This window comes from Loa loa (assembly GCF_000183805.2).
Source record: "Loa loa unplaced genomic scaffold supercont3.518, whole genome shotgun sequence".
Classification (NCBI taxonomy): Eukaryota; Metazoa; Nematoda; class Chromadorea; order Rhabditida; family Onchocercidae; genus Loa; species Loa loa.
Genome location: NW_018108698.1, coordinates 6,034 through 30,114, shown reverse-complemented (window position 1 = coordinate 30,114; position 24,081 = coordinate 6,034). Strand labels below are relative to the sequence as shown.

The window sequence follows — 24,081 nt, the reverse complement described above, 5'->3', positions numbered from 1 at the left end:
GTAAAAGGGTATAATTTACAACAAAATGACTATTTTGAAACGTTAAATTACAAAAGATAATATTTTTCCTTTTTTTTTTTACTTCTTAAAAATTACTTCCTTAATTTAATTTCAATCAGAGATGTTTATTCATAGCTAATTCTGCTATAAATGAAAAATTGCAACAAATATTTCGTACTTATTGATGAAATTTAACATTTCCTTTCATTCATATATAGCCAATACATTTATCCAACTTTATCATATCATTATCATCATATCAACCATTTCTCTAATTTCATTTGTAATAATCATTCTAAGCATCAATATCTTGTAATATTATTACTTTTTGAGTAAACTTTTATTTAAGTGTGATAAAACTACATGTCCATAAATTGAGTAAAATGATTTTCACTTAAGGATGATGAAAGTACTCATCCATAGGCTCGAAACATGAATTCCTTACACAGTTGATTAGTATTAAAACAGTCTTTTTTTTTTTTGTTAATTCTCAATAATCCTCTTTTTTTTCTTCCATTCATATTAGTTATTAATTTATTAATAAATGGTTAATGAGTATTACAGAAGTATTCGTCAACAAAAATCAATTTGTAAATATTTGATATAAAAAAATGATGTTTAGAAATGATTTTTTTTAAACGATTCGTGTATCTTTCCGATAAATATGAGCGCTTCCTTTCTGATCTCAAATATAACCATGCGGTTGTATTAGAAATTATCATATTTCTATTTGAAATGTATATATTGCAATTATATTACTCGTTTATATTATTTGTCTTATATTACTCGTTATTTCAATATAGTATTATTCTGTTATTAGTACCAATTCATTATACATTACTCTTTCCTTCTTTTTCTTTTTTCTTATGATAATAGTAAAGTTTGGATAGCTTTAGTGAGCTATCCAACTATTCATTAATAGCACTCATCAATATAGGCATTAATCTTGCAATGGAGAAAAATCGCTTCCATGCTCATTGAATTGTCTTTTAAGCTGCACTTTTTCATCATTTCAAAAATCATTTAATAACGAGCAAATTAATTATTTAACACAATTTACCATTCGTGGAATTCTCTTCCGTCATTAGAAATCTCATTTAGTTTTTCCAGTTCCATCTGAAATCGCGGCAAAACTATGTAACGAAAATTTTGACAAGTTTGTTACATATATAAAAACATCAAGTATTGGATCGAAATGGATAAAAACGACAGCAAAACAGCGCAACTCCTCACCAGACTTCCAGGACTGCATTTTCTGGTTTTTTCAAGGCTCACATTTATTGCAGTGAATGCATGGAACAGAAATCAACTGTTATTAATACATATGAAAAACTAATAAATGCATAAAAACATCTAAAACCGAAATATTGAACTTTAATATAATACAATTCGTTCTTAAAAGATCTAGCAAAACTGAGAATTCACAGTAAATGCGGTTCAAAAAAAAAAAAGAAAGGGAGAAAATCTTGAACTATACATTCTTACTGAATCACTATTAAACTCTTTCATGTTTAACCACAAAAGTATTCTTCATATTACGAACATTATCCGCTAACTGATTAGTGGCATAATCATTCGTATCACATTATTTCACATTTGACTACTTCTTATTCGATCAGGATAGCATCTTCTACTTATAGAACACAATTCTTGATCACCAAACCATTTACAACTAGGAGGAAAAAAATCATCGCTTTCTAACTCTAAAACTTCTTGAAGCAACGATCTAAGTTCAAAAACAAAAAAAAAGTCAAATAACCTGGAAAAAAAGCAGAAAAAAACAGAAATAATGGACAACAACATACAGACAATGTTACAAGCTTTGGATTGCCTAACTGGAAAAAAGAACTTTGAACAAGTATTGAAAAAGAGGTGCTTTCATACCAATAACTTTTTCTATCAGTAACTTTCCATATCAATAACTAATAACAATAAGCATATCTTACCAATGTTTTCTTTGTAAATTTCTTAACCTAAAAAACAATTTAAAACTTTCTAAAAGAAAAAAAAATGGCACACGACATATTGTTTACAGGTAAAGAACAGATATTTAATTAATATACTTTAAAATTCAGTTTTGAAACATATACGCCGGAAGTTGAAAGAGAGCAGTAACACTGACACAACAAAATTAATTGGTGCAAAGTATTAAAAGAAACAGTTTTACAACTTACATCAACCTCTTGTCCACAATCTGTTTAGCATGACATTGTATTACCTGTATTAGACATGCTACAATGAATGAACTGACAGTAATGGGCAAAGCATTCTGTTCATTTAATAATAATGGACTAGATATGATACAAATTGAACAACTCAAACATATAATCAAACGTACCCAACTAGACATCGTTAATCGTGCAAAGCGGCCAAAATCTTTTCTAACCATAAATCGGCGTCAACTTTCGTATCAGCAAGTAGTGAATATGCACGTCTAGAGGTACGCACCTGAATAATACAGAAGTTTTACGAACTGCAAATAAAGCATTAGTAGAAAGGCTCTTTAGACTGTTACAAAACATTGTTGGAATTGAAGACAGTTAATTGCTAAAATTAACTTATTAGAGATTACAAGCCGAACTGGAATTCCAAAATTTTCAGGAATCCAATGAAATCATTTATGAATAAATTCAAGATCCATACCTCTAGAAGCGGCTTCCTTAAAGCATGACTAATTGCTATTTCGACAGATTTGACGTCTGCCAAATCAATGACACCGCGACAGTTTATGTCCGTTTCATTCTCATAATACCTCAACTGAAAACTTACATAATGAATAGGAAAAAAATTCAAGTAAACAGCTAAAGAAGTTAAAAAATCTATAGACTCAAAAAGATAATACCTGATGTCTATTTGAGTCTAGAACGAACCAACGAGGTTTCCACATTTTGAACTTGGCACCTTTCTTCATTAAAAATCCGCTATACGTGGCACCTGCATGAGGATAACGTGCACTCAAAGTTAGCGTTTTTGTATCCGCTGCAATTGAAACTTTTAAAGTTATCTAAAGAGTAAAAAAATATGTTGCAGTACGTTTTGTTCACACCCGATATCAATTCTTATAGAATCATTTCTTGAAAGAATACTGAAATTAGCTTACCTTTCATCACAGCAATAAATCAACTAATCGAATGCATTTTATGGAGGCAAGTATGATTACTGCAAAAAAGTATACCATGGATTAAATCTGGATAATGTTAACAGAAAAATCCACCTGTATAAGTTGCAGATCGTTTTGACACTGATGGGAGATCACATTTCGCCGCTACCACTAATCGCTTTTCCTCCATATTTGGACAAGTAGAAGATACTAGAACAGAACATTTTTCATGACAAACCATACCGCATCCCAGACATCGATGAACTGAAAAAAAGAAACAGTTTTTTTTTCCTGTAAATTTTTTACAATTTTGCAAAGAATGTTAGACTTTAAGCGTTACAAGTTTTCAGTGGACAAACGACCACTATAGCTGATAGGAAAAATGCAAAGGGAAAAGTACAAAATCGAACCTGTACGTACTACAACACCTGGGACATTCTGATGGCATACTGCACATGCATCTCCAGGAGTGACCTGCTGTGTAATGAAATGATGACCCGAATTTCTGGAAATTTTCTTGTGCCATTTTAAATCAATGTTTAAGATGATGAATTTAATTATCTCGAAAAAAAACTCCCGTAATTACTACATATCAGCAAATATTTAAATCATATTTTGAGGAACAATCTAGTTGAAGCTATAATTCGTCTCAGATTTCATTAGTATCGTTGCGCATGATTCAAAGCACTTCATTACTTCATTCAAAATACAATAATATTTTTCTTTTCTTTTTTATGTATAACAACAGATTTTTGAATACTGCAATGGAAATTTTTGAATACTAACGAGAATTAATAACATATTGTTCTCTACTACCTATAGCAATCAAAATTAGTAATATCTGCTCACTGCTACTTTCTGATAAAAAAATGAGCAAAAGAAAATTAGCAATAACTTACGTGCTTGCTGTACTATCCCTTAACCGTGATGAGCTTTGCTGTCGAGATATACCATGAAGCAAAAGCTTAACAGTTTCCTTCTTTTGAACAGCTCTTTGCACATAACGATGCCAAATACTTACAGCATTTGCATCTTCATCATTCTACAACACTCGTTAAGGTAAGCCAAAATGGAATCTACCATGTTTCCCAAATCAGCGAAGCAAACAGTAGGAAAAAACTTGCACAAATTATAGCTCCAAGTCAAAATTCCCTCAAATTCTTTCTTCACTAGACAGTGCTGACTACGCTTCATAATACATGATTACAAAAAAAAGAAAGGTAAGTGGATGAAGGGAAGCATATTACCAATTTGATCACAGTCTACTGCTTAGAAAAATCAACCTGAAAGTGTGAAATTTGTGTTGCACGATCATTCGCTGCTGCAATCAATCCATGCCATGAATCAACGGTTTTATCATCTTCACTAGTGAGAAGTGGACGTAATCGAGTAAATCTCTGCAAAAAATGTCAATGATTTCTTATCTTTTTATTATCCTGGAAATATATTCTAATCGTTCAAGTATTTTTCGTTGTTGACAATCCAATATAATGAAATTTTCAACCATACCTCAACTAAAGACGAAAATGAATCGAGAAGAAGAAAATGTGTACAACGGTAGTTTGCATCCAATAATCTTCTTGGCATGGAAACCGAAGTCCCAACATCAACCAACGATTCCTGATGCTCATCCTCACGTTGCTGCTGCTCCATCTCAGCTATTTCTGCAAGAATAATTGTTCCTTCTTTTTCTTTTCCAAAAATGAACATTTTAGCTTGCAAAAATGCAAAAATGAACACTTGAAGCGGTTGAGGAAATCCGAATAGCCAACATTAACTAGGAGTAAAGAATTTTTAAAACCTTGATCTCGAAAATACTCATACAGAAAATCAGAAAATTACGAAATAATTGTGAATTTACCGATATCGTAAGGAGATCCATGCGCCAAGTGGTCTTCGCAATAAAAAGGCCACAATGTTATGCTGGCTACACTAGACTGTGGTCGTAAAACAGTGTGCATTTCAGCAATATACATAAAATTATCGAAAAGAGATGATCTGAAACCGTATCCGGAAAATAGCAGGAACCACATTTGTAGTTAGCACTATGCCTGAATTATTTAAAGCATACTTACCCAAGACGTTTTTCATCAATGTATGTCCACAGTGATGCATTGCGCGGTTCTCCTGCTGATAAGGTGAGTGAATCAAACTTGATTCGTTCTGCTTCCGAATCATGCAAAAATGTACGAAAACAGGCAGAAGTAGAATGATAAGCAAGAAAACGAAGGTAAAAATCATTGAATTCGAATGCTGATGGATACTGTTCCCATGTCTAAAAACTGCATTTTTGTTTTGCTGAATATTTTCATTTTGTGTCAATATCAATTGTTTTCATAATAACAGTGTATGTCCTTTGGACTTAGCAAAACTATTATTAGTACAATGGCATACCTGATGTACAGCATCTAAGAATAATAAAAACATTGGTGCAATGCCACTGCTCTGCGATGCAGCTGAATGATTGTGACGATGAGAGAAACGATGTCCAAATGCAAGCCATTCTTTTTCCACCAGAACTCGAAATCCTCCAAATGTCCTACAGTACTTTTTTACTATTTATTTGTTGCTTTCAAATTAGAAACAAATTAGAAACAAGATTGAAATTTAAGAAATCTCACCGTAAAAAAGAGATCCATGTAAATAGCTAATGCATACCTGTAGTAAGGATCAAGAAGAAGCTCTGAAAGTGCTGTAAGTTGACAAGTAGCATCCCATCCGTCTTCGATACATATAACTACAGTTGAAAGTTGTACATCAATAAGATCCACTATTGCACAAGCTAAATGCAACAACGAAGATACCTGAAATTGTTATGAAAAGTATCAAACAGCTATGAATTTCTGACTTGCAATTTTTTAATCTTAAGATGCTTTGCGTACCATATGTAGCCACAAAGAATCGTCGACTTGTTTCAAGAATGTAAGAGATGGATCGTCATGTAACGGCCAGCTTGGGCATACTGCACGCAAAAATTTTTTGAAGGCTATCTTCACATTATGCGCAGATGGATAATTTACAGGGATGAATTCACATCTTTTGTCCAACTTTAGCATCTGAAAGTCGGTCAAATACGTACCACAGAATTTAATTTTAAGATGAATAGAAGTCAATCCTAATCAATACTTGAATAAACTTCAATTCTAGTTGAAAATATACAGATAGCAACCTTAGCTTGGCTTCTATCGCCTAAAACATATAATGCCTTCCTTGTGAGACTGATCAACGGTTTCACTGCCTGTCCTCGTCCCAAATTTGCATTTCGTGGCTGGACATTGCTACCGTAGTCCACATAACCAACAAACCGATCACCATTTGTGGCTGAAATTCCTGTTAAATTATGCGACCTACAAGAATAGATTTACGAAGGGAAGCAAATTTTGTCCGAAGAAAAACAAAGATAACTGTAAAAATAAATCTCACATTTTATTCCAGATCTTCCTCCACTATTACGGACGAAATTTGCTGCGTGTCGAGCAATGTCTGTTTGTGATTTACGATATAAATCAGGCGTACCAGAATTTAGTGACAAACCATCAGCCGTAATCATCGAATATAGTGACAACAATGATTCCACTGATTCAGACATCAACGAATGACCATCTCCACTTGTCATCCTCGGTGAAAGTGCAGCAAACATAGAAACGTACCTTTCCTAACAGATTAACTTGGTAGAAATAAAGTATAGTTGAAGTTAGAAGTAAAGTACAGTTGAACTTGTCTTTTAAAATTATAATGAGCTAATGGCATTTCTAAAATTGACTATCTCAGGAAGAGAAATTTTTAAATAATTGAATCTTTACCGATAAAAAAGTAATCCGTCAACGTACCTGTAATTCAACGCTGTTTGGAAGAGCTACATCACGTGAATTAAGGGACATGTAAGAACCGCTATAACCCATATTTTGGTTATCACTACTGCCGAGAAAATTTGCTTGTTTCTTTAACCGACTGACCACTGTTTGTGCAGTAAAGCCTGCACCACGTACAAGTAACGCACCATTGTCACTTTTCCATGTAATTACTGGAAAACGACCATGTCGGAATCCTTTCCCGATTTTCGTAAAATTATCATCAGGTGTATTTGCAGGTACGACTACAATATTCGGATAACTGAAAGTAGAAGAACAGGAAATACTGCTTTTAGGAATTATTAATAGATCTGGGAATGATTACTGAAAAGAAAATCTGGAAGAGTCCTTCTGGATTTTGTATTCTAACCATTATTTACTCTTGAACGTTTCATGCACGCAAGTTAGATGTTTTACAACAGCATCATGAACTTATTTCCGGATACATCAATACGCCTGACGCATGATCATCTTACGTCCCATAAGACATTCTGACTGCCCGAACGTTCACATAATCAGGAAAAGTTGTAAAACCTTTTTGTCAGCTCATAACGACGATTTGCATTCGTTAATCGAAAGGAGCCATGATTCAAGCCCAATCGATCGTAATCGACCAAATAATGACGATGCAACCCACTTGTTGTTGTATCTATCATCTCTCCTAACCATTATTCGAAATGAATAGAAATGTTTAAAAAAAAAAACCTCAAAGTAAATTTAAATCTTAAACCAAAGTTCGAAAAAACAGAGAAATCTCCATAAACCAAACTTACCAGAGAGGTCCAAATAATCATTTTTCGACGAACGAGGTGATGCACCGGGTGATAAGACATTTAGTGTGGTCGTTTCACCATTTTTTTGGAATTGGTGGTAATGCTTTAGGTGGCGCTCGAAATCGTTTTCTTTCTTTCAATGGATTTCGCATTAACGCTTTCTTTAATTCTCTGTAATTGTATGGAGAGTAAAATTTGCTGTGCTACCCAAAGTAGATGAAAAGAAGAAAAATTTAGATAAAATAATAAAAGCATAACCTTTATTATTCAATTAAATCATCAGAAATAGGATTGGAATTACAACAGCAGACGTGAGTAAACACAGAAATTTACGGATTAAAAGTAAGATTCTGGGATCAATGTGTTGTAATCAAGCATATTCAAATTAAATAAAAATACAGTGAAATGTTTTACTTCATCGTCCCATACTTATGTTTCGATGTGATACTACCCAACGTTGATGAAAGTATTGATGAAGCAGCTGAATAAGCGAACAACGTATGCGGTAAAACAGATGCCCATCGTAAACTACTCAAAGTTTCCATGAATTCCTCTGCTTTCTCATTCGGTACTTCCTCATCAAACGCGAATTTCATGAGCTATAAATAGTCAACAAGGCGTATGAATGCGAAGTTAGTAAGTTTTAATAATGAAAAGTATAATGGAGCACAAAGAGGAGCAAACAATAAGAGATACAAATAAACAAACAATAAACAACATGCAGAATAAGACAATGATATCACAAAATAGCTTCAATAATTAATAATTTACTTGAAAACCCGAACTTCGTATCTGGAAGGCATCATGTAACTGATGTGCCACACGTACGGGAATACCCTCAAGCTGAGAACTTTGAGATGAAGCATCACCGATCGGTTTCTCCTTCGTTATTGACATAACTGTCATTGAACGCACAACTACCTGCTCACATACTGCAATTTACCACTACTTTCAAATTTTATTCTTGTAGAGAATAGCAAAAACATTTTAAACAAAAAATTCAATGTAATTTATATGAAAGAAAGTGAAACAATTCATAAACATACGGAATAAGTCGCAAGGCTGCCCTTTGAATACAACCCGATAATTGGTAAGGAAAATAGCTCCTTCAGCTGGAAGAAGACTTTGTGGTGTTTCACCGCACGTTGTGCTCGTTACACGTCCATCGGCTAATAAAAATACTCGCAATCCTCCAGCAACAATACGTTCAGATGGTAGTAAAAGTGCTGGTTGTAATAATTTTGGCTGTAAATCAATTTGATAGATGGATATAAATTAAACCTTCAATGCATCTTTTCTCTGCGGTAGATTGAAAGTATATCCCACATAGCCTGTAGATCTTCTGAAAGCTTCATGATATCAAGCCATGCCATTTAATTATGTTGCTTCCTGGTTAAGTTCACGCTAATTGTTGAAAAAATATTTCAAGGAAACTAAAACTTTAACCTTATGCAAAGGCGAAAGACGTTTACTTTCAGTATAAACTTGTTCCAGATTATCGATGTGCAATGCAACGAAGCCCGGTATTTCTCCACAAAGGCTTTCAATCTGCGGTTGTTCCAAACCAGCTGATGAGCAAATACGATCGATGAGTCTGTGAAACGCAAAACAATTGACTAAAAACGATTTAATAAAGCAAATTAAGGTTTACTTTTCAAACCGTCCGGAAAATCTTCACAATAACGACTATTTTAATATTAAAGAGAGAGAGAGAGAGAGAATTAACCTGCTAATCCATCGGACAGTAGAGTTCCCTAAATCTGTTGAATCCGCTTCAACAAAACCACTTTCCACTTCACTTTCACTCATCGACAATTCGGTTTCTTCATCAAAATCGCGTTTTCTACCATTTCGATCGCTTCGCTTTTCCAGCTCACGAACATTAACGCGACGTAGTTTTGAGAGATCGAGTGGTACTCGCATGTATACCATCAGATTGATGTAATGTTTAGCCTATAACATAAATTACGTAAAGGAAAGAATTTCAATCGAGGGGAAACATAAAATTTCGCTGTACCAAACAGGTAACGTAAAGACCAAACAAAAAATCTGAAGACTTAAATAACTGAAGACATGTTGAATGAAGTTATTTGGTCATCTATTGGCTTTTTATTTCATGTTTTTCCATATTTGTTGCTGAACCAAAAGTGAGATTGAAAAAAGATATCGAAAAAAGGTATGTTGCTACCTGCACCGACAGAACGAAAAAAAGCAATTGGTGGTGAGCATAAGTGTATGAAATACCAATTTTCTGCCATAATTTAGTCAAATCAGACACTTCTTTTGAAACAATCAAAAGAAAAAATTGAAGAAAATGATGAAATGAACTCATTGAATTCATTCTACAATATTTAATTCATTAAATCTCAAGAAGAAATCTATATACCTGTCCATAAACAATGGAGTTTTCTTCTGCTGCACGCTTCTCGATTTCATCATCCCTAACATTTGACATACTTGCTAGCTGATCACTGACCAAATCCATTCCCGAAGGTTTTTCCATCAAATTCCATGTGTCCGTCACATTCTACAATTTATGCTTAAACTTCAGGCTTTTGCTCCGTTCTTATACCTTTTCTTTCTTCACATACTAAATTAGAACTTAAGATTTTCTCCTTGTCCCTATTTTTTCCTTGTTTCATCTGTTAAAAGATCAGATTTCTGGTCACAATCAAAGGTTTTTCCCTTTTTTCGCTAGCAAATATATATTTTTAACGGTCAATTTTTTAGTTTCGAATAGAAAAGTGAAAGATAATTAAGCTGAATTAAAGTAATCAAGTTCAGGAAGTATTGTATCCGGCTTAATACATACTTCTTTCAGTGGAAATGGGCAATCTGACTCTTCCCTTGCCGGTAAATAAAGCCGCCTGATTTGTCGATGGACGTCATGAAAGAATGCTGCCTCCCAAAACTGCTGATTATCCCATACTGCATGTTCTTGAATGCAAGTGTATGCAAACTGATGTACACCGGCTGTCAAGCGCTATAATAAAATACTTTCATTATGTCTACAACAAAGAAAAAGAGATTTGACACCAAACAGAGGAGTAAAGAGAAATCCAAAAAATCAAATTTGTTAATTTGAAACAATAGTTTACCCTGCAATAAATGTTGGAGAGGTATAGCATGGCATAGGCAATTCCGTGTTCATCCTCTTTGGATTCTTGCTAAAAATTTCGATGCATAATTTGGCTGATCTATACATTGGAAGTTTATTTAGCTGAAGTGATTTATTCAGTCAAAGCATTTAATAAATAATTCATTAAGTTTAAACCATTTCCCAATTCCTATATGCAAAAACATAGCCCACAGCTCTTCACGAACGCCTAATCGAAATCGTAGTTCATTCTACATGGAGTTTTTTTTTTTTAGAAAAATACGTACATTGAGAGCGCAGTTCATTAATCGCACAATTAATTCAAACTGCTGTGGGAATAACGTTGCACGGTTGATTGGGACAAGATTTTTCCACAGCAATTGACAAAATGCTACGCGAGCATTAACGCTTCGCATTGATAACTCTACTGCACACATTATCTGCAATCAGGTATATGTCATTTAATGAGAATATAAAGCATCTTTCTCAAGTACCTTTCTCGCTAGCTACCTTCAAAATACTGAATTCTTTAGAAAGTAATCAGAATTCCCGGAGATAGAACCAAATTGTTACCTTTCTGGCATCCGATAATTTGAAATCAAATATATGATGCAAACAGCTGCTAAGAACTTGTAAACGTCTGGAAACTGCTCCCATACGTTCTTCCTTAGCAGTAATCCAGGGCGTAGCTTGGACACGACGTGGACATAATACGGGTGCTACACTATTTGGGGTTGTTTTTAACTTATGCTTGATTGACTGTGACACCTTGAAGAAAATATTAAATAATATGTGCGAAAAAGGTACGAGACCCCCAAAAATGCCAAGATTTAATGAAGTCAAACTAAACGATTAAAGATTTGATCATTATGGATCATAATCCAAAATGAAACCCTGGTAAACAAACGATTTTAATCGCAGGAAAACACTTGAATAACATTAACCAAATCATTATTAAGAAGACGTAATTTTGTAGATGAAAATGAAATGGTAAATCGCTGTCGAGTTACAAATGGAGTGATTGAAAACGGAGTTTCTTGTCTTTCCTGAAAAAAATAAAAATAAAAATGTTAATGTATGCACAAAACATGTTAGCGCAAGTAAACGCAAGCATATAAATAATGCATCGAAAGCCATGAATTTTAAGAAACATAGTAAATGGGCTAAGAAAATGAAGAAAAAAATAAATACATTCTCAAGTAATTTTTCAGCAATCTCAATGATATTTTCTATACTGGTTGTTCGTAAAGTTGACTGACCATTTGACTGTTCGCTAATCTGAGCAACAAGCTAAAAATCAATAATTTACATTACATGATGCCGTAAAAATTCCACATTTGCTCCAGAACAATTCGTTTGATTTCAAATCCAATTTCTTTGTCATACACCATTCATGACAATTTAAAACTCTCTTCTTTTACATATTACAAAACCACTCACTTCATCGAATAAGTCGCAAATCCGGAACGGTAACCCGCGTTCGGATATGAAAGACTGGAAAAGCAAGCTATCAAGAAAAGCACGAATAAGTGGACACGAAGAAAACTGCCGTAAACCCAGAAATGCAGATTTGTGAAAGACGATTAATGGTGGCGTATAAACACGAATAACTTCCAAGCAACACCGATAACCCACTAACAAATCCGCAAAGAAACGAAGGAAACATGCTCGAATTCTTTTGTCCTAAAAAATCCCAATCAATCCAGGTGAACAGGAAAAACTGTACATATTAAGATGAGCAAAAAAAGCGGAAAAAATTAACTAACCTGTACTTCACAAGCAGGAAATGGCGGCTGCCCAACTTTCCACGCAAAATCCGCGGTAGCCAAACCGGGATATAGTACCTATAACGACAGTGAATCATTAGCATCTATATAAATTGTTCATAAAAATCATCTTAGTTTCCTTTTTTCTTCTTAAATTTCATATTAATTTTTAAAAAACATACGAACCATTTGCAATGAAGAAGTGAGCTGCTGATGGAACGGTTGAGGAATTACAGGTATTGTAATCGAAGGTGGCACGTAAACAGCACCAACATCTAGATCCACTACAACTGCATCTAAATCAGTACACCGTATACGGACGGTGTTTAACACACCCATTATGTATGGAGTTGGGCTTTCTAGGTACTCAATGAGTAATTCAGGCAGTACAGGAACATAAGTATGCCTGAAAAGTGAAATAAATGTAGGAAATGGTGTGAAATTACTGGTATTGGTTAAGCTGAAAGATTCTTATCCACAAACTTAACAACCGTCTTCCAAAGAATTTGTTTGAATAATAGAGATATTGTACTTATACTTTAATAATTAAACTATTACAGAAGTCAAAAATTAAAAAGAATGGAAGGAACTGATTTTACCGGATTAAAAGATATTTATAGAATTAACTTACGGGTAATCAAAAGGATATAGAAGCGAACGCAGAGCGTAGCAGCTATCAGCAAGCAAAGAAAGTGAACTGGATCGAAATAATATCTTGTAATCAGTCATAACAGCACAAAGCAACGTTAAAATATTATGGATTGTTCCTAAATTGGGAATTACTATTTCTATTTAAAATTATAAAGCGATACATATAAATAAATATCTTTTTTCCCCATAATTCTTTCTAAAATAAATTAAAAATTTGCATACTAAACTTTTTGCTACTTTTCCAAATTAAAACAGACCTAACTGCTGAAGAAATAATGTCACTTTATCAGATGTGACAGGTATAGTTGGCGATTTGGGAGCCCGTACAGAAAGTCGATCACTCCCTAAACAAAATGATACCGCAGGCATACCCGGTGTCAGATAAACCTGAGAGAGCAGCGTTGAAATCATCAATTCGGCTTTATCTTCTGCTTCCAATAAAGCCAAGAGTATCTGATTTAAGCAGTTCTAAAATGTACTGTTAACTGATCCAAAAATTTCGGGAACTGCTTATAACAACTTGTCCAATTAGATTTTTAAAAGATTCCAAAAATATATAAATTCAACTTTTTTAATTGAGAAAAAAATAAAAACAACGTATTACTCTGAATAAATCGAAAAAAGGGAAACGCGATAATATCACTATAACTTTCGGCTTGAATAGACTTGGTCCTTCGTCAGATCTCGTATCATCCACCTCTTCGATATCATCTCCACATGGCTCGTAAACCTAAATCATCTTTCCATGTTTAGATCAAAACTATTTCCCAGAAAGCTTGATCTAGTTACTGACCCGTGCTAAAAAGTAACAATAGTTCAACCGGATAGTATCCAAACATTGAGAGGCATTTGTTACACGAACTCCAAACAAACTTAGCATTTAATTTATGATGTTAACTAGGTGAATAGGATATTTCGAACAACCAACAGCTTAACCTATCGCGCGGATAAAACAGCATGTTAGCGAAAAATGATTATCTTGGACTAGACAATCATACTAGATACGTTACAATGGCACTCAATAGCATTTCCTAACTGTTTCGCCTTTATTTAAACTGCAATTCCTTAATAACACCTACATTCAATCTACAACCATTCAAAGATATGACGCAAGCACATGAAGGTTAGTTATTCCGGATACAGAAATAATGAAATTGTTGAATCGAAGAATTAAGATAAAAATGAAGGAAATGAAAACATAAAGAATGAAAATACACCTGCAAACAGCAAGCATATTGCCTAGCACCCATAATATCCGTCAGTGTATTCGCGAAGAAGCAAACAGGACGCATTTCCGCCGAAAGCGCCCAACCTTGTGGTTGAGAAAACTGAAATTCGACATTATTTCGGACCTCAATCTCTAATTAAACCAATTTAGACAGATCTAAAATACTTGTGAATAAAATCCTCCTAAAATAACGGATTAAGAAAAAATCCTCTTCTTTTCTTCCATTTCTTCCTTCACTTCTCATAAGCAAAGACAAATTAAATCTGATATTCTATTATTGAATAGTTCTGAAAGGATGTCCCGTTAAGTACAGACAAATAAAAGGATCAAAGATACGACAGGACGAAAGAATCAGGTGCATCAAGTTTTAATTTAATATTAGCAAATCATGCCTGTACTATCATTAAGGATAACTTTCTTTTTTAATGACTGGTAGGGACGAGAAGTATATCCAGTTCATTAAGATTCTAGGATATCTTGACCACCGCACCAATAAAAAAAATTCTAGAATGAACCGATTTGTCGAAAAAAACGTGTAACATACCACTTCAAGGCTTGGTGATAGTGATATATCTGACCAATCATATTTTGGGAAGCGCTGTACAATATTCCCAACACTGCTCCCATGTCCTAAAAATAGTTGTTTTCAGCAATCTGGAATTTCCTCTTCAAAATCCAAAAAAAAAAAAGAGAAAAAGGAAACACAATGTTTTTCAGGATAGATCACCATGACCGGATTTAAACAGTTACAATAGAAGAGAAGGGAGAAAAAAATTGAACAGTTTCTGGAGTTTTAAACTAACACTTCAACTTAGATTTGATCTTTAATCATGGAAGAATAGAATCAATTATATGATATACTACATTTAATAACGAAACTAACGTATTTGAGTTTCGTCGAACTCGATGATGACAACGTAATCTACCAGACGGGTACTTGTTCCTTCACATTCCGACATTACAGTAAATCCAGAAAGCTCATTGATTCTGGGTTAAGTTATTGGGTGTTTCCACAAAAGTAAGTTAGGTTACTGGATATTCCGAGCGAAGTAATAATCAGTTGGAATTTTTTTTAAGTTTAAAACTTCAGTTTGCACAGTAAATATCTTTGTGATTTACAACATTTGAGAATTCTAGGAGAAAAATTCATGCGATATAAGGGTTCTAGGAGAAAATTTCCTGCGGAAGGAAGCGTCAAGCATTAAGATTTGGGACATAAAATTAAAATCCTGGGGGAAAAAAACGAAATTCACTCGGAATTACAAAACTGAAAACAATAATTCCAGCAGTAATTGGAAGAAACGTAAATGCACTTCGAATCAAAAAGTTCTGGCATTTTAACTCAAAGTTCGTGATTTGCTGAATGATATCATAAAATTCCAATTCAACAACTAGCTAGGAAAAAGTTGGGTTTGAGAAATGGTTAAATAGAAGTTAAAAACACAATGAGCATAATGATCAATGGCGTTCATTGTTTGTTGTACAATTTTGTATTTCCGAGTTTAAATACTTTTGAACTTATTCGATTATTTTTTAGTTTCTCTACTTTATCTACTATTTAAGCAGCTCGTAATCTATTCCAGTTCTCTTGGATATTCTATATTCCAGTTTTCTGGATTTCATTTACCGCTTTCCCATAATTTAACCCATATCTACTCCAATTTCTATGTCCACAGAAAAGAATAGAAATCGAAACATCGGAATCCGGAAATATTGAAATCCCGCATCCACGGTAAAACATGGTGCCGGCCATTACGGAGGTTTATTTAACATCTCGAAGAAGTGTGCTAATGCTTTCATTTTTCGGATAGTTGTTGGGACAGGAAATGAGAGGTGAATAGATTGTGCAAGATGCTAAGAGATTACAGGAGATTAGAGATGGATGAGATGTGTTTAAAAAGCTTGTCATATAGCATTGAAATTTAAGAAACGGGAGAGATTGCTAAGATTTTTATAGAGCATACAACGAGGGGTTGAAAAAATTCTGAGAGAGTAATGAGAGAATTGAAAAATTTAGGAGCATAGAAGATTGGTAAACTTAATTAAAATGAAGTAGTAATAGATTTGATACATATGGTGAACTATGAATTTATTACTTCTCGAATAAATGACAGAACAAGGTTTAATTTCATTTGTATTAATTCAAAATTGAATTTTTAACTACTTTTTCAACTTTTCATAACATCTATAATCATTGGGTTAATTTATCTATTAAATGAAAAATTTCAATAGGCTTGGATTGGTTGAAAGTTAAATATAGGAACTTGATATAACAGTTTGAATTTGTCCTTTTTTTTTTTAATAAAATGTCCTATTATCAATATTATTTGATTAATTTGTATTTCCAGAAGTTATAAAAACGAGCAAAAACGATTTGCGTATACATCCATATGATGGATAAAAAAAATCAAGCATAAATCTATTTTTTCCATTTAAAATTTTCCTTTTCAGAATTAAAATGCAATGTATAATGTTATATTTTTGGTATTGATATTGTTTTTTTCACTAGCAACAGAAGGATCGAATTTGATCAATAGCTTATATTTACCAGAAGAGCATATTCAATATTGGGTAAACCGAGATAATACTGTGCGCAATTTGTGCTTCAAAAATGAACGTTGCCGTTTAAAGGTTGCTATTTTTTATGTTGTTTTCAAATGAATCACGTAATACTTTCATTCTAACAAAAGTTATTGTTGAATTAAACAAAATCGATTTACTGCGATGATTTTTGAATTGAACAAAATTGATATACTGGAATTGTAATATTATATTCCTATATGATTCATACTTTTTTATCTTGCATGCACGAGATATATTTTCCACTGGTGAAAACACGAGAAATTTACTGGATGAAAATCGGATTAATATAAATGTTCCTAAAGTCCCAATTTAATCTTAGCGTAAATTTAAATTTGATTTTAAAATCAATCAAATTTTACTACTGCTGCATATCATATGATGCGACATTTTCGTGACATGACATAACATAGAACTTAACCAGTTATCATTGTTTCCTCAATGAAATCAAGATTGTTAGCCATCAGATTATATTGCCTTCAAATTCCTTTTTTGTTTTTTGAAATGATGGTTTCCATAAAAACATGTATAACATGTCAACACAATTTTAGTTTGCGATAAACAACAAACATTGTTGGGGTTATGAGCCAAATTGTGATCCAGAAAACAGTTATTCTGTGCGAAAAGCAAAATGCACAAAGCCAAGCAGTTGGTTCGTTTCAGATTTTATGAAATTATTATTTCAGGTATATTTACCGAGGAAGTCGTCAACTTCTTTTCTGTTTCTACTTTTTTGACTATATCCATTACATTTTACTGTATTTATTATATTCTAATGTTCCATTATCGAACGCTAATATGCTTTTTTTAAAAAAGATATTTCTTGCCAATCTTAATTTGAAATGAATGCCATGAAGACAAGATTTTAACTACTATTTGGATATTATTTTGGCTGTCGATATTTCTCATTTCAGTGTGATTTCATTATAAAAATTCTTCTGCAAATTTAAGATAACAACTGATCGATAGTATGCATTTTGGAGAATTATTTGTAACATAAAGGAAAAAAAGAAAATTCATAATAATCAAACAACAATAAATTACCACTCTGTCATTTAAGTTTGCTGTTGATATATAGATTTTTTTTCAGTTATTTTGTTTGTAATTAAAAAAATTTTTAGCCAAATCCAAGATCACAACTGATCAATAGTACGCATTGTCAGAAATCATACAGAGTGTACAAAAAAAATTTATAATAAGCAATATCAATAAATTGTCATTATGTTATTTAAATTGCTATTTAAGCTGTGGAGTTTTTTTCATTTTTATTTCTCCATTGAGTAGGTCTGAATAAAAGGATATTTACCGGAGTTGTCACCAAAGAGAAAGTAGGGATTGCATTTCCATTAGACTGAGCTTTGTATCCAAAATGTTGATTAGAGTGCTGAACGAAAAGCCAAGTATCAGTAGGAAGAACAAGTATCAGTTTAATCAAACATTTATGCTAAAATTTTAGGAGTAGGAGCAGTACCGAATCGCAACTAGAGATTTTTCAAAAACAAGGTGATTTTCTGAAATTAGCGCAAGTATTTAACACTATCGAACCGATCTGCATTTCAAATCATACTGTACGTAATTATTATTCGAATATTTTTCATTTAGTTTACTAAATTTATAGTTGTTTTCAGTTGGAATTCATTCATTAAACTGGAATTGCCCACGTTGACTCCAAGGAATTTAGTCGCTTTATTTATAGGAAGGTAGTTTTCTGGAATGTTCTAATCATTTGAGATTCTGTCGAGCAAGGAATATTTTCTTTGATTTCAAAAATTTGAATTCGAAAACTTCAAAGAGGTGAGTGATGTTTGAATTGGTTGTTTTTGCAACATTTTAAATGAATTTAGGATTTCCCCTCGATTAAAGTTTGAAATTGCAACTCGCTCGCAGCACTTTGCTATAAAAATCTTTGAATTTAAGATACCGAAATGATGTGATCCAGAAAGGACAAGTTGGTGGAAACTGTAACGCAGTATTTAATGAAAAATTGCTACATAGCAGGGCAGATGAAAAAAGCTATTTGCAAAGTTGGTAAGTAATCTGTTTGCATAAACTGTGGATGATACCTTTCAGGGAATTTTTATTTCTAATAATATTAAACTTTCTCGTTAATATATTTCTCAGTTTGACTTATTCATTTACTGAATTTTTAGGGATGAAATTACATAACCCTTTTAGAAGATAATTCCTGTGTTTCCAACACATTGACCATGTTTTGGATATAACTCTAAGTAATGTTAAACATATCTAGGGCTCATGAATTAGAATATTTTGCGTCGTATCCTGATTTTCGGATTTCGAAACTTCGATGTGATGTAATTTTCGACAAGCCAACAGTACTGATCAAATTGGACGCATCAGTAAATATGTATCATCATTTTTGTGATTTTCTCAATCTGTATGCAAGCCAACATATTAATGGTTCGATTGATATGAATATCGATATCCTGTGGTGGGATACGGTCGGTTTTGCCAAATCTTACCAATTATTCTTCTTTGTGTCAACTATATTAATCAAAGGTTGCTCTATCTGTATTTATTTGAATAACGGAACTATGAAACTTGATAACCGACTACAAAACATTCCATATTGAAATCGTAACTGATCTAACTTGAGCTCAGAAAATTTAATAAAATGATGGCTTATTATGATATTTCTTATACGTTTAGTGGTCTAACGGTTTCGTCGACCTCACATTTGGAGCTACTTGGCGTGCTTTCACGGTGAACACACCTTATGAATTGATTGATCTAGATGGGAAAATGGTCTGTTTCCGGAATGCCATGTTTTCGATGCTTGCCCGACAGCGGTTCGGTCTATATTATAACATGCCATTAGTAAGTTCAATTTTCACGGCTTTTTTGCAAAAGTTTGCGAGCAAAAATACTGAAAAGTAGTTAATTTAAAAATGCAAAATATATGAAAATGATGGTTCTTGATTTAAACTGATTGAATGTCTTGATCTGGTTCCAGAGTATCTTTTTGGCTCAAAATTCCATGAGAAGAATCGGACTGAGTGATAGGAGAGAGAAAGGGAAAAATCTGTTCTTGCTTGATTTGCACTTAGATGTAATATAAATTATACTATTAGTTGGTGCATAGTCACCAAATCGATAATTAACATAGCCGGTTATTTCTCAATTTACCAGCTGTAAAGTTCTTGTCAGGACAGTAAAATTCGAATTTTTAAAATGAAGCTTCAGTCTAAAGATTTGTAAAATTGTTTTCGATTGATGGCTGTGAAGAAAGTGGTCTCATTCATGCATTTTCTCGGCATATACTGCATCGTTTAATGATTCGACAGAATGGACCATTACTGGATAAGATTCGCGTAACATTGCTGTCGAGAAGTACTCCGTTCAGAAAAATAATTAACGAAGATGAGGTAAGTGAATAATTACGAATTATTTATTCTTTTTAGCTGCTTATTTTGAATATGATTAGGCCAAATATATTCATTTGTTTATTTTTTCATATGTTTTTTTTTTTTAAATTTTTGTCCCGTTCTTTTCCATGTCAAGATTTGCAAAAATATCTGAAGGATCCATTTTGGTAACTTCAAAAACTGTCTTTGTTGCTTTGATTACCACCGCTTGTTTGTACGCCAACAGATGCATTTTCGGTTTCACTTTCATCAAATGTTTCTACTTGCTTCAATTCAATTGGAACGAGCACTGTCTGTAAATCTAGTTATACTTTTATTTTTTCATTTTTTTATACTATTTGTTTGTTTCATCTTTCAAAATTTCAAAATTTTTTCAAGTGTCGAAAATTTTTTTGCAATTTTTAAAATCCCCTTATTTGCGCATATTCTATATGCAGTAAAGGTAGATTTTAAAGAAAGAGACCATTTCATTTGCGATCTTTTGAAAAAATTCTTCGACTGACCTGTTGTCCGATGAGAGGTTGCGTGAAAAAGTAGCCGCGTGTTATTCGATCAGTTTGAATATGTCGTAGATTCTTGAAAAGTATATTCAAAATCCCAGCACAACATAGTGCTAAAAAGTATTTTTTTTTTTGCAAGAATATTTTTATACGAAATTGAAAAATTGGGATAAAAGATCGAATCATGAAATTTAATTGAACTTATTGATATTTTACTATATTCCTTGTTTCTTTCTAACTTCTTATCAGTCATTTTCTCTGTATGTTTATTAAATTATTGCTAATTCCGGAATTTGTCAACCTTATTGGTTTGTGTAACATTAATACTAGGTTAATAGACCTATCGCATAACTCTTATTCATAGAATTTTAAAAGCAAAATTTAGGGACAATTTTTTCAGAAACATTTAGCTAATTGTTTTACCTTGTATGGGAGAAAGTACCATGTGCAAACTGTACATAGCTACTCGTGTATTGGATACAATTCGATTAAGTTCTAGGAAATTTTCCTGAAAATCGAGCACGGATTTCAATGAGGAGTTCACTTATGCTTTTAAAAAAAACTTTCGGTTTGTTTGTGTTTTTTTTAATATAGACCAAGGGAATAGTTTGTTGATATAATTTATTAAGCAAGCAATGACCTCATAAAATGACCATCCTTGACCTCGTATTTGTTTGTCTTCACCATAAATTAAGTATGCTGTCCAAATGAATATTGCCACAGCAACAATAAAACTGACAATAGTAAATGCAATACAGAGCATCTAAAATATTCATTAATAATAACAAATAAATATAGAGAATACCGCTGATATTCTTATCATTTATAAAAGACTGTAATGCCCATCCGTTTCTTTTGGTTTGTATCAAAACTATTGTGAAAAAAATCAGGATTCATCAATTTTTAAATCAGCAAGGAAAATCAAATCAGTAGGTGATATTTTAAAAAATTTAAGTGCTTATTTATTCCCTATGAATCACACTTAAGAATTTATTTTATTGAAATTATAGTAAAAGAATTATATACAATAAAGGATAAAACTTCACTTCTTTAACTACTGTAGTTTACAAATTTCGAAATCTTCGCAAATTTAATCTTCGTTTCGTATAATACCCTTACCAGAAATTTTCGTGTTGGCCTATACCTTATAAAGCATAATACAGTGGAAGCATTGAGCATAAATAAGATACTTGCAATAACAGCCAGGTAATATGGGCAGCCATCATAAAAAACACATATTATACCAAATATCATCTGCAAAAATAATCAAATTAATAAAGAAATTAAAGGATTTAACCAAATATTTGTTTTAAAACCTAAATAATTAAATGTCATTTACCAATTGAAGTGCTGCACCAAAAGCGACCAAAGTTAGAGTGAGTAAGGTTCGCGCTTGCATCAAAACAACTTGGTTTGTAACCACTTGATCAATCTAAATTTAAAGTTTATGGAATCAATTTTTCATAACTCTTTCATTCTTAATCTAACGTTCAGAATTTTTATCGAAATTCAAAATTTTCAAGATTTCCAGATTTTCAATATTAGCTAATAGGAAAAGAAGAAGTAGGCATACATGGAATGACGGCGAATTGACGGTTCCTTTGGACGTCGAACTTTCGTTCATCTGATTTACATTGTGGATATTTGCAGTTGTACGTACTGGAAGTTAGCGTGTAACAAAGGGTTGTTATGAGATCATGAGTTAAGGAAAAGCGGAATTCCATAAATCGAACTTTGTAGATTTTTACGGTTTCGAGATTATCCGGAATTGTACCCGGTCATTTTTAGAGGCCTGGAAGGGGAAGTATGCTACTGTGAAATTTGATGAGGATTCTTGAATTTTATAATCACTTATATTTTTTAAATAATTCCTATGCCGCATCTCCTTTTGTAAATAAACTTCTGAAATAAAGACAACTATTTATACTTTTATGTCTAGCATCTTATTTTTACGATTGTTCTTTCCAACTTTTGATTCCTTGGAAAATTCCGCTTTTACTTCTTAATTTAGCGCATTTATATTCTTTGATAGAATTTCAAAATATCAATATATACCTGTAGATTTCGTTGTTACAGTATCATCGGATTCCATCGTCGTGATAGAATCTGCGTGATTTCGTTGGAGTCCACAACCATCAATCAAGTGTTGTAGTCCATAGGTATCACGATAATAAACATTGGGTGGGAATGATCCTACTGGCTAGAACAAAAAATTTCAACAGTTATGTACTTATAACTTCATTATTTATCACTATTAGTATTTTCACTTATTTATCAATGGTAAGAAGCAGGTCCTCAACAGTAATTATAATTAATTGCATCTAACCAATGAGAACTTAATATTCAGGTGAGAGATCACTCAAATGACTAAAAAGTATGAAAGGAATTAACAAACTAGGTTGTTTGAAGAAGTCCTATAAGGTATAGGTGCAGCCATTGTGATAACATGCAAAAGAATCGCGGAAATATATATTAGGCTAGTGATAAGCGATGAAATATGATATCATCACTATTAGTTTCATCTCAAATTCGTCATTGAAGCATTCGTTCGGCACATATTCATCCATTATTTGAAGCTGCAATTTTTTTCTTTTAATTTATGAATAAAATTAGAGTAATGAAAATGTTGAATGAAATCACTAGTATATGATAATCGAAGTTTACCATATTAGGATAGACGAAATAATTTATTTGATTAATCATTTTTACAACAAGTAAATTTGGGAAAAAAATACTGTGTTTAACAAGTAGATTAGTAAAAGATAAAGTATAGATGGTAACATCCAGGATATTAATAAGATGACATTGATCGGCAGGATTGTTTCTGGATTTGAATCTGCTCACGATAAATGTGAAACTAATAAAACTGAGGAAATTAATTGAAATAGTAAAATAAAATTGAGATTTAATATATTGTCTGCTTTAATTAATAGCATGACAAGCTTTATTTTTAGGTAAAATTACATTGCTAATTAATGAATATAACGATACTTATCTCTTTTATGGAATTGAATATTGTAAGAATATTGAATATTATAATATATGTACTTGATATGTGCATTATACGTATATATATATATATATATATATATATATATATATATATATATATATATATATATATATATATATATATATATATATTATATATA

The 24,081-nt window shown here is 32.5% G+C and overlaps 5 protein-coding genes across 5 annotated transcripts in view; 2 read left to right on the top strand and 3 right to left on the bottom strand.

Moving 5' to 3' along the window:
• Nucleotides 1–2,092: 2,092 nt before the first annotated feature.
• On the bottom strand, nucleotides 2,093–7,607 carry LOAG_04470 (hypothetical protein; the record flags this gene model as incomplete). The annotated part of the gene is made up of 17 exons (XM_020446601.1): nucleotides 2,093–2,448; nucleotides 2,644–2,757; nucleotides 2,843–2,979; nucleotides 3,215–3,364; nucleotides 3,511–3,605; nucleotides 4,000–4,142; nucleotides 4,384–4,497; nucleotides 4,610–4,764; nucleotides 4,962–5,098; nucleotides 5,176–5,375; nucleotides 5,495–5,639; nucleotides 5,759–5,904; nucleotides 5,983–6,156; nucleotides 6,270–6,421; nucleotides 6,524–6,755; nucleotides 6,931–7,213; nucleotides 7,486–7,607. The coding sequence occupies 17 exons, from the start codon at nucleotides 7,605–7,607 to the stop codon at nucleotides 2,353–2,355; spliced, it is 2,595 nt and encodes an 864-aa protein (XP_020303088.1). The 3' UTR covers nucleotides 2,093–2,352.
• A 191-nt stretch (nucleotides 7,608–7,798) lies between these two features.
• On the bottom strand, nucleotides 7,799–15,425 carry LOAG_04469 (hypothetical protein; the record flags this gene model as incomplete). Its single annotated transcript, XM_020446600.1, has 21 exons — nucleotides 7,799–7,895; nucleotides 8,139–8,323; nucleotides 8,496–8,656; nucleotides 8,771–8,969; nucleotides 9,171–9,318; nucleotides 9,451–9,677; nucleotides 10,111–10,251; nucleotides 10,537–10,707; nucleotides 11,109–11,261; nucleotides 11,395–11,589; nucleotides 11,766–11,867; nucleotides 12,013–12,111; nucleotides 12,262–12,504; nucleotides 12,588–12,665; nucleotides 12,774–12,993; nucleotides 13,219–13,354; nucleotides 13,496–13,706; nucleotides 13,843–13,968; nucleotides 14,456–14,566; nucleotides 15,011–15,096; nucleotides 15,350–15,425. The coding sequence occupies 21 exons, from the start codon at nucleotides 15,423–15,425 to the stop codon at nucleotides 7,799–7,801; spliced, it is 3,165 nt and encodes a 1,054-aa protein (XP_020303087.1).
• A 1,486-nt stretch (nucleotides 15,426–16,911) lies between these two features.
• Nucleotides 16,912–20,064, top strand: LOAG_04468 (hypothetical protein; the record flags this gene model as incomplete). Its single annotated transcript, XM_003140005.2, has 8 exons — nucleotides 16,912–17,097; nucleotides 17,598–17,698; nucleotides 18,503–18,614; nucleotides 18,743–18,840; nucleotides 18,964–19,074; nucleotides 19,295–19,505; nucleotides 19,714–19,858; nucleotides 20,018–20,064. The coding sequence occupies exons 1-8, from the start codon at nucleotides 16,930–16,932 to the stop codon at nucleotides 20,062–20,064; spliced, it is 993 nt and encodes a 330-aa protein (XP_003140053.1). The 5' UTR covers nucleotides 16,912–16,929.
• Nucleotides 20,065–20,409: 345 nt separating this feature from the next.
• The window catches only part of LOAG_12183 (hypothetical protein), a gene marked incomplete at its 3' end in the record, with an annotated part of 6,890 nt that continues 3,218 nt past the window's right edge, over nucleotides 20,410–24,081 (top strand). The window contains exon 1 of the mRNA XM_020448496.1: nucleotides 20,410–20,429. The remainder of the gene's footprint in view (nucleotides 20,430–24,081) is intronic.
• On the bottom strand, nucleotides 20,603–23,430 carry LOAG_04467 (hypothetical protein; the record flags this gene model as incomplete). The annotated part of the gene is made up of 9 exons (XM_020446599.1): nucleotides 23,325–23,430; nucleotides 22,985–23,129; nucleotides 22,503–22,588; nucleotides 22,269–22,361; nucleotides 22,049–22,183; nucleotides 21,570–21,692; nucleotides 21,353–21,437; nucleotides 20,933–21,042; nucleotides 20,603–20,722 (listed from the first exon to the last, which is right to left on the bottom strand). Exons 1-9 carry the CDS (start codon nucleotides 23,364–23,366, stop codon nucleotides 20,603–20,605), a joined length of 939 nt encoding a protein of 312 aa, XP_020303086.1. The 5' UTR covers nucleotides 23,367–23,430.